General features: G+C 39.7%; 1 protein-coding gene across 1 annotated transcript in view; it reads right to left on the reverse strand.

The window, feature by feature from the left end:
- Fam98b (family with sequence similarity 98 member B) overlaps nucleotides 1-10,185 on the reverse strand; it is a 28,934-nt gene extending 18,749 nt beyond the window's left edge. The window contains exons 1-3 of the mRNA XM_008825293.3: nucleotides 10,059-10,185; nucleotides 2,115-2,260; nucleotides 1,281-1,415 (exon numbers count right to left, since the gene is read on the reverse strand). Of these exons, the coding sequence (XP_008823515.1) occupies nucleotides 1,281-1,415; nucleotides 2,115-2,260; nucleotides 10,059-10,129 (352 nt within the window). The 5' untranslated portion in view covers nucleotides 10,130-10,185. The remainder of the gene's footprint in view (nucleotides 1-1,280; nucleotides 1,416-2,114; nucleotides 2,261-10,058) is intronic.
- Between the last annotated feature and the right edge of the window lie 934 nt (nucleotides 10,186-11,119).

The raw sequence follows: 11,119 nt of genomic DNA on the forward strand, positions 1-11,119 counted from the left end.
AAGAAGAGACAGGGAAATGAAGAGGAGGATAATACATTAACACAGTCACATTCAAGCTCAAGTCTGCATGTTCTCACACAGGAAAAACAAAAAAGAAAATACATCAAATGATTGTTCAAATTTCTCTCTGGGACTAAGGGCATAAATGATTTGTTTTCTTTCTTCTGTTTTTTGAAAGGCTCTTACTCTATAGCCCAGGCTAGTCTGGAACTCACTATGTAGCCAGGCTGGCCTCAACCTTGAAGCAATCCTTCTCATTAATAACTGTGGATTATTAAATCAGGGACTCACAGCAAATGCGAATTGGATAGAAACAGTGAGCTAGGAGTGTTAGAGCTGGGAATCATATAACTGATCCCTACCCAACACACACAAGCTAATTTAAATGCCAACACTTATATCACCACTAACTAAAACACAGGCACAATTTCTTCTCTAACAAAAATACTAATACTAGAGTCTGTGTATGAGGATAGTGCCACGTGTGTCTTCTTATAAATGATACAATCTAAAATAATAAAATCTTCAAAAATACATGTTAAAATTATTTTAGTCATCATTTTTATGAATTCTAAAAATAGCACAAAGTTCAACAAAAGTAAAACACTTTAAGGGGACCCACTACAAACAAATGGATCTATGTACTACTATCTGTTGTAGTTGTTGAACACAGGTTAACACATATCCAAATGCCCCCTGATAAGATAGGCCATGCTCAAGAACCCTGATGGCACAAATTTTATTTTATTTTATTTTTATATTATTTTAAATGGTGTATTCCTTGTGCCTAGGACAGTTCCTGGTAGAAGGGGATGTAATCAATAAATGTTTCTGGACAGTTCCTGGTAGAAGGGGATGTAATCAATAAATGTTTCTGAACAAGCTATCATTCAGTGCCTATCACTACACAGAAGATCTGCCAGGCACAGCAGCCTAATTTCCTAAAGACATCTAAAATTAAGTAAGGCTCCGGAGAACACCAATTAGCCTTCTCATTGTAAATGATCAGAGATGAATCAGGAAAAAAAAAATCTAAAATACTGTAGAAAGCAGAAGTGCAGGGCATTCTGCATTGACCAGGTTATCACAAGTGTTAATGGGTATGCTAACAGAATTTAAACTATGCATTTCTAAGACAGCTTGCTACATTAGTCAAATACAAAAACCTTTTCAATATATAAAATGTCTAATTTTTCACATTTTGAAACTCTAAGCTCTGACTTGAAAATAAAAACTCCACCAAATACATGCATTTAAATGTCCAAGGAAAGATAACTTACACAGAAGTCTCAAGCAGTCATCTTTCTTTTGTAAGCGGTCTTTAATATCTCCTGATATGAGTACAGAATACGGACAGGCCATTTCTTTTAAAAAACCACTTATCTCAAGTTGGAAGCTCTCTAGGTCATCCCTTCCTTGAAAAAGAAAAGTCAGAAAACATTTATTGAGTACTTACCACACCCACCACTGTAAAATTTATTACGAGTTGATTTCAATTTTACATTCAGTTCTAAATTTTCACTTTCAAATTTAATCTGTAAATATGTAACTGCAAAGCTTACGTAAAAGCAAACAAATAGTTTCTACAAATAGAAAGTAACATTTAAGTTTAATAACATAAATACCGATTTAAGGACACAAGTAGTCAGGGGATTATAAATACTTTACATTTAAATCTCTGATAAGTTTCTCCAAATGAATTCTCTATGAAATCAGATAAACTGAAAAAATTTTATATAAGGAACCAAAATATTAAAAAGCATTATTAGCCGGGCATGGTGGCGCACGCCTGTAGTCCCATCACTTGGGAAGCAGAGGGAGGTGGATCTCTGTGAGTTCAAGGCCAGCCTGGTCTACATAGTGAGTTCCAGGACAGCTGGGGCTACAGGGAGACCCTGCTTCAAAAAGACCAAAAAAAAAAAAGTATTATTAGAAATATAATTAATAACTAGCTCCAGGCAACTAATCCGATTCTACTGTTTGTACTGTTACTGGACTTCTTATCAGTAATTTTTCTTTATACAGTGGTCACATTGTTTATAATACTACAAATTATGCCCTGTCAATTCTCCTTACTGTTAAATAGAAAGGAAAATAAAAAACGGCAGCAATACCTGCTGAAGTAATACTTTCTTCCAGGTTGCATAAGGACTTTATTTGAGAACCTAACCAAATACAGAGCTCTGAAAATTCCGGTGAAGACAGTCCACCCTCTGCTGCCTTGGAAAGCGCCTGTTCTTCTAACAATGGTCCCTTATACCTAGAAAGGAAGAAATAAAAGTTCTTTGAAAAGAAGAAAAGCCTCTAATCCTCTGTGTTAAGGCCTGATGCCTGTTTCTGTTCATCACCTTATCAGAATATAGTCATTAACTTACTGATTTGTGATTGCCTGTGGCTGCATTCAGGGCAGAGTTAAGTAGCTGTAATGTTAACTAGGCTTATACAAAAATGGTTTTATGGTTCTTAACTCTTAACTAGTATTTGGCTTTTCACATTTTTTTCTAGCAACTGTAAATATTATAAATGACACCAAGCCAAACAGTCTTAACAGCTTTGTATTAGTTCCAAGAAGTAGAGTGAAAAAGTATAAATGCAAATTTCAGATTTATGAAACAAAGCTAAAATGACTTAAGAAATCTTAACCTACATCATTTATTTCATAGTTCTATAATTTTAAATATTTCTACAAGTGGAATTTGACAAGACCTTAAAATTTCAAAATACCTTATGCATTACCTCAGTTGGATTAATACTAATTTTCTACATTTTCTGGTTCTTTCTGCAATTAAGCTTCTCTTAGACATCAAACACTCACAGATGTTAGTGCACGTGATGTGTCACAGTCCACTCAATCTGCTATTTAAACTGCCCTATCTCTGGTTAGCGAGGGTTCATTCATGTGGCCGAGGAGAGTTAGGACTCCTTCCCAGAATTCTTTAAACACTTCCCTTGCTCTCCACGACAAGATGTTCCTGACCTAGACCTTTCTCCAGAGGCTCTGCTGAGCCACACCCCAACCTCTCAATTCAATTTGAATTTAAACTGTAGGATTTTCACTTGCTTTAATTAAAATTCTAGTAACATGCATAGTCCTAGTATATATAAAAATAGATACAAATTACACAGTATAGGAAAGTCAGCATTGTTGCTAACAATAAAATGAATAAAAACAGTCATGGTGATGCATGTCTTTAATCCCAGCACTCAGGAAGCAGAAGCAGGTAGATCTCTGTGAGATTAAGGCTAGCATGGTCTACCTATAAAGTTCCAGGCCAGCTGCTAGGGCTATAGACAGTCCCTGTCTCAAAATAAAAAATTCATGAAGAGAGCTTAATTTTGGGATCAATTGAACGTGTCCCTATCAGTCAAATTCCTCAACTGTAGTGAACTTCTATGAATCAAATTTAGAAGAAATTTTTTTTTAGTGGTTTTATTTTTGAAAAAAAACTTTATTTCACCTCTTCCAATGGAGTAGACTTATTTCCAGATACACAACTGAAGCTATGCTCCAGGGAAAGAAATGAGGACTGTGGAATCACAGAAACTACCCATCAACCACGAGTGGTCACTGGGAAATTGTGGGGGGCTGTCCTGTTTCAGCTTCCCTATGATTCGTGGGCTTCTCAAAGTCACACACCGCATTTACTGACATTCAGCCTCAGGTCACCATGATAATCCCACCCTTTATTTCATGTCACCTGTCACTCCACATATCCCAAGCATCAACTCTGTTGAAGAAATGTAAAGCAAGGTGTAAGCCTATGAGAGGAGTTCACCATGGAATGTTGGACTCAGATTTGGTTTCATTCATGTGGCATAATCATTTGGAAATAATTTTTTCAATTCCCTTTACTACATATGAGAACATTTCCTATTAACTAATCAGTGTTTTGACTTATAGTTTTACTATGTTTTAGCAAAAATACCTTGAATTGAATACTGAGAAGTAAACTGTTTGAGTGATCCAATTTGGATCAATGACCTAATTGTTTTAATATTTAGGATGTAGTCCGGTAAGAAGGTAGGGAAAACAATTTGTTCCCAGGTAATCCACCTAGTCAGCAAACTGACACACTGTTTCATTCTGCTTTTTGAATTTTTAGGGATTTGTTACCATTTTGTTTTCAATTTAATTTTACCTCAGCATTACGCAAAAAATCTAGTTCCAAAGTCTAACTTTCAAAATGAGATACATTCACACAAATCTAGTTACAACATTTTTTTTTGTCTGTTTTGAAGCAGGGCCTTGACACGCAGTCACAGTCCTCCTGCCTCTGCCTCCTGAGCACTAGAACTACAGGCATGTACTCCCACATCCCTGGTCTTCCTTCTTGATCATCTCTTTTGCTCTCACCCCCCACCCTGTAGCTAACCATTTTTATTAGTTTGGGGCTATCTTTCCATAATTAGTTTTAACATAAATACATTTTTTTCCTCCAGATAAAAGGCAGCTACTCTACATTCTTCTAGGCCTTGCTTAAACACACACAGGCATACTTACAGTCACAGTGGCAAGTATTAGAGCAGGGCTCCTTCGGCCTTTTCTATTTCTCACCTCTTTTTGCCATAGAAATTTGTAGGCAACTTCAGGTATACAGGTATGTAAAATAGGCACATAAGTCAAACATTTATTGATAATAAGTCATATAATAAACATATGACCTTATCATTGATCAAATGCTAAAACAAATTTGCATATTAATGAAATTGATGTATTTGCTTTTGTTTGCTTTTATTTATTCAACTTTGATTTTTGAGACAGGCTCTCCCTGTAAGCACCAGCTGGCCTGGAACTTAATATGTAGATGGGCTGGCCTCAATCTCACAGAGATCTGCCTGCCTCTACCTCCTGAGTGCTGGGATTAAAGGTGTGGGCCATCAGGCTTGGTTTTATTTGTTTTTACATAAAAAAATTAAATCTTGGCTATTAGCTACTTCAGTGTTTCTCACAAATTCATTAATATTTTGAGAATAGCTGAGAGTGATGGTTACACAAACACAGTACAAAAAGGCAGAAGCATATTTAGGGCCACTTTAGAAATTGTTGAAAATTCTATCCTAATTCCAAGCCAAAATTCATTTAATGATTTTTTTTTAATGAACCTGAAGCCAGCAATTCAAACAGCAATTTTTAAAATCAGACATTCTAACCCAGTACAATCACAATCCAAAGATCCTCCAATTTGATGCTGACAAGGTGAGGAATGACAATAGGAAAACAGTCTCTTTTTTCTGTAATTAAGCAGAAAACTTGTATATATGGGAAAAACAGAGTTCAGGACACTCGGCAGTCTCTACTCTGAGGAGGGATCTCAGGCAGCATCAGCTGGTGTCACATCATACGACAGCAGGCACAGTGCAAGCACGCTCTGCATGCGGAACCAAGGCTGCCATGACGTCACAGGAGGCAACACAGGCAAGCACTGCCAGAAACACCTCAGATTCATTGTACATGATTTTCAACTAACTTTTGGTCACTGCCCATTCAGAAATCTTTCACCACTACCGAATTCTTTGCAACCTGCACATTGTTATATGGGTAGTAACTCACAGCTTAAGAAGCTGGGTGATAAGATCAGCATTCACAGATATGGTTTCATTTTTAAAATACTTTATTATTTTTATGTGTATGAGTGTATTGCCTGCATATATGTAAGTGCACCCATGTTGTGCAATGCCCACAGAGGTCAGAAGACGGCATCAGATCCCCTGGAACTGGAGTTATGGAGCGTTGTTAGCTGCCATGGGATTCGAACCCAGGTCCTCTGTAACAGCAGTCACTGCTCTTAACCCCTGAGCCATCTCTCCAGCCACGAGTCTATCATTTTTAAAGTTGCATAGTACTGTCTAGATGTGCCATACTTTCAGACAGCTTCCAATGGAGGATATCTGGGTTATTTGTAGTGGTTTTTGTTTTATGTTTTTTATTTTAAATTACAGTTTAGCAAAATTTTGGTACCTGTGAATTGATTCCTAGAGGTAAGATTATTGGATCAACAGGTAAACTGGTATATAACTTTGCTAGATATTATTAAACTGATCCACAGCTTCAGTTCATTAATGTGTTAGCGATCTTCCTCAAACAGACATCATCTGGGGCCTAATTTTCTTTTGATATATCAGCCAGCATATGCAATAGGAGCCCTTTCCTTCCCCACCGTTTACTTATCATATTGGCCCTGCTGCTGATCAGCTGTCGACCTCTGCTTTTCATACTCACCCACTACGTTCAATCCATAAACAACTCTCCTACAGTCTCCAACTCCTCAGACTATTCTCCCACCTCTAGCTTTCACTCCTCTCACTCCTGAACTCCTCAGTCACATGGCAGGGTTTCTGTCCTCCTTGCTGTCCAGTGCAGCATCCATAGTGGTTTGAATGACAAATAGCCCCCACAGACTCAAGTATTTGAACACTTGGGCCTCAGTTGGTGGCACTGTTTGTGGCCTTGTTTGAGGAAGTATGTCACTGGGGGTGGGCTCTGAGAGTCCACAGTCTTGCCCTACTTGCAGTCAGCTCTCTCTACTTTGTGCTTGAGGTTAAAGTTATGAGTTCTCAGCTTCCTGCTCCTGCCGCCATGCCTCCCTGCCATGATGGACTCTTAGCCTTAAGTCATTCTTCTATAAGTCAGTTCGTTTTGATCATGGTATTCTATCAGAGCAATAGAAAAGTAACTAATACAGCATCCAAATACTTATAAATTCCCCCATGCCCTCTAACAGCTCCAGCCAGGCAAACTTGCTGCCCTGCTTCTCCTGTGGTTCTCAACATGAATCTCTTGGACAGTCAACATTCCTTTTGGTCAGTTTTCTTCCCCACCCTTACCTACTCTTAGCCATTGTACTGGGTTTCTTCAGAGTCCATATGCAAGATTTATCTAACACCTGAGCTTTCAATTCCCTAACTTCCTTCTTACCAACCTCTCTCAGTTCATGCCAGTCACTCAGTCCCTGGATCTTGCCAACACCAGAACTATTCCACTTCCCAAAGAGTGAATTCAAAGGCGTCTCTTTCAGATCACAATCTATCACTCCAGCTTGCTCTTCTGATCACTCACCTACAACTATTCTTTGATTTCATTGCTACCTCTATGCCACTGGCTCCTCTGCATTCTCTGTACTTTCTACCTCCCTCCTGTCTTCACTTTCTTCCCTATCCAATTTAGATTCCATAGTGTTTCATTTCACTTTGTGTTTAATACTGATTTAACAAACGAATCCTTGAGTATCAAAACCCACCCCATCACTAGTTCTGTAATGCACACCTTTCCTCTGTCACTACAAGGCACCCACTACCACTAAGCAGCCCTCATGCCTTTCCTAAACTATTAAACTAAATTCCTCAATTCATTAGCTGAGAAATGGAACTTTCAAATTAGACATCTAATAGTCTATCTTGTCCTATTACTAGATAAAGAAAGTATGGGGACTGGAGAGATGGCTCAGTGGTTAAGAACACTGGCCATTCTTGCAGAAGACCCAGGTTCAAGTCCCAGCACTCACATGGTGGCTAAGAACCATCAGTAACTCCAGTTCCAGGAGATCCAATGCCCTCTTCTGCCCTATGCAGGAACTGCATGACACAGGCGCATTTACATACGTGCAGGCATAACACTCATACACAACACAGCCTTAAAGGTGCTACAGTCTCTGCTAATCACCTAACTCTCCAATCCAGTGTCCTACCACTGTGGCCTTAGAGCCACTGTGCCTTCCAGCCACATTACCTTACTTTCTATTCCTCCACTGCTGCATGTTCCTTCTTAATCCAAGGTGTCCACACTTTATTCTTATCAAGGCACACTGTCTTCCTTTTCTGTCTAATCTTGCTTAGTCGACTTCTGTCTTCCTACTTCAACTCAAATATCATTTCTTTAGGAATCTATCACTAACCCATAAGTCCTGTCGTTATTATCCCACTTTTTTCTTTGAAGCACTTACTACAGTTTATAACTGAACAACCATGTCCACTTCTGCAGTCAACTGTAAGTTCCACAGAGTCCAAGAATCAGGTCTACTTCACTCACCACTGACTCCTCAGAACAGTGTCCAATAAACAGCCATCCTCCATAAATATTTGAAATAAACAGTGGTTCTCAGCCTGGGCTATGAAGCTTTAGACAATCTGCAAGATTCTACTATACCTCTGAAGATTACAATTCAGTGAATCCATAGTATAAACCAGACCAGAACATTTTTCATCAGCTCCATACATGGTTGCAATGAACAACCAGACCAGCTAGTTGAGATGGACTGATCCACAAAATCATAGATTACTAGAACTAAAGAAACATGAAATCATCTCCCCAAGAATATGCATTTCACAGAGGAGAAAACAGTGATTCCTAATCTGACTTCTTCTGTAACACAATGCATCACACTATATTTTACCTGGTTTTCCTTTTTAAGTCATCCCATTAATGTCTGACTTTATATGATAAACTAAAGCACCTTCACTGATACACTGTTTTTATCTCATGAGAATGCATTACTCACAGTCTTTGTGGACGCCTGAAAAGGCACTGATCAGTTACAACACACAGAATCCATAACTTCTATTCATAGTTCTGTATCACAGGAGAATTCAAAGTTTAATATCTTGTCCTCAGTCATCCCAGAAAATACCAATTCTGAAGTGTGCAAACTGTTTAATTTTCCATACTGAATAACATGAAACAAATTTTCCTCAGAAAATGTCAACATTATAGCAAATTTCACTTCTTAAATTCTACAATGGGAAAAATAAGTTTAAAGGGCCAAAGAAGGAAAAAAGGCATTGTCTTTCTGTTTCATAAACAGCTTATAGGATCTTAAAAATTTTTAATGTTAATACTTGGGAGTCCAAACTAGGGCCTAAAACACTTCAAAGTATTTTAACTTCTTGTATGGGTTACTTCCTCCACCAAGGTAAGTGAGAATTTCCAAGGAATTTCACAGAAGTACAAATGTCCCTGAAATGATCACTGGCTGTTCTTTTACTCCACATTTCTTTCAGGAGTTAGTAAGTGCAAAATTCTGTTACCTTGGATATGTAAGTAAAGTACTGTAAAATATGTATTATCGGAGCGTAAGAAAGTACAGTTCCTAGAAGAGCAAATGGTTTGGGGAACAAAAGTTAAGGGGGCTGGACACGAAGGTTTCAAGCTTCAGAAGCTCATTACTAGTTACACTTACCCTAAAAAGAAAATTCCCTTTAACAAGGCAAACAACTTTCCAGATGGCGCCAAGGTTTTTAGGTAACAGGTTTATTTTCTTTTCTTAGCTCTCAGAGGTCTGACTCTATACCTACTTTGTACTTTTTCTTCATTTACACATCTAATCAAGCACTCTTTTTGACAGATCGCATTCTAGGATGTTGTGAGGAATCCATCAATGAGCAAAACAAGAGAGGCACCTGTTTTCTAAGAGCTGGCTTAAGTTCTGGGGACAGATAAGTGGGCAAAACAACCTAACTTTGGAAAGGGCAAGGGCTGTGAAGAAAAACAGGATGGCAGGGCGGAGGGTGTACAGCGTGCAGGGATCTGCACACCTCCACCACCCGAGGGGTCCTCTCGGCACTTAGCACCCTGAATCGTCCACTGCAACAGACAATAGATCCTTTATAGCTCCCACGATGATGGAAGCTACAATTAATCTGAAACTGTCTATTCTCCCTGCCAAACCCACAAACACGCATTAACGTACGGACAAGACTGGATATACGGACTCCAAACACTTTCTACTTCTAAAGGAGCGGGACTGAGTGCTAGGCCCCATGGGAGTCAGCGGAGTACCGACCAGCGTAGGAGACCCAGGTCCACAGCCGAGCGGCTCCCTGTACCTCGCCACGGGAGCGAGAACCATGTCAACACAAAAGGCCCGCGCGGCCCAGGGAGGGCCCGGCACCACTTCCCGCACTAGCCGGCCACCCGGAGTCTGAAAGCAGTGGCCCGGGTCCCCAAGTTCCCGGCCTGCGGTTCGTCGCGGCCTGCACCCGGCCTTCCCGGAGGAACGCGCGGCTGCCTGCTGGGCCCCACAAGGGTCCGCGGACGCTCCCGGGGAGGGCTGAAGAGTACTCACCCCAGAGCTTCCAGGGTGTCCAGCACGTCCCCCTCCATGGTAGATTCAGGACCCGGCTCCGGCCCTCTCATGGTCCTCGGGCCCAAAGCTGATCGTCACTCTAAAAAGCCCGCCGGAAACTAGCGTCATCGCGCCAAGGTTCCGGGGCGGGATCCAAGGTGACTGCATAGCGGTGCCTCTGGCCAGGGCCTGGAAACAGTCCACTCTTTATAACAAACTAAAATTGCGTTTGCGACAGTAGGGATTTTTTTTTTTTTTTAAGAATAGTAAAACATAAGCCAGTATCTTTGTGTTAGGTCTTACCAAGGGTTGAAATAATCTTTAATAACACTACTTGAACAGTAAAAGATTTGTTTCTCTGTCTCTGTCTGTCTGTCTGTCTCTCTCTCTCTCTCTCTCTCTCTCTCTCTCTCTCTCTCTCTCTCCTCTCTCTCTCTTCTTTATTTTTATTCATGTGTGCTTGTGGCTTTATGTGTGTGCAGATGCTCACGGAGGTCAGAACAGGGCTCAGATCTTCTGGTGCTGGGGTTACAGACCTTTGTGAGCCTGTGGACTTGGGTGCTGAGAACCAAACTCGGGTCTTCTGGAAGAGCAGCTGCACTCTTAAACAGTTGAGTGCTCTCTAAGCCCCCGGACCTCTCTTTTTATAACAAAAATTCTGAAAGTAATTATAATTATTTTGAGCTAAAATTAGCAAACAGTAATAGTAGGGGCATATAAATAAAACTATTGAGCCAGTATATGCAGCTGTGCTCCAACTTTAATATGAAGAAAAATTAAAGGTAATCTATTATTACCTTTGTATTATTTCATTATGAATATAGAACCAATAAGATATCTATCTGTAGAATCACCTCAAATCCATCTTCAGACTTTGTGTTGTATTGCTGATGACATATGTATAAGTAACAAAAAATGCTATGAACACAGTAAAGCAGTTATGATTTTTCTAAAATTTCTAACTGCCCCTAAAGTTCCAAACAAAACACACTACTTCATCTGTTCAGTATTCATTGGCAATTCACAGGGTTCACATGAAAAGGAAAATCAAATATCAGACC

The sequence above is a fragment of the Nannospalax galili genome, unplaced genomic scaffold (genome assembly GCF_000622305.1).
Source record: "Nannospalax galili isolate Female #2095 unplaced genomic scaffold, S.galili_v1.0 scaffold629, whole genome shotgun sequence".
Lineage (NCBI taxonomy): Eukaryota > Metazoa > Chordata > Mammalia > Rodentia > Spalacidae > Nannospalax > Nannospalax galili.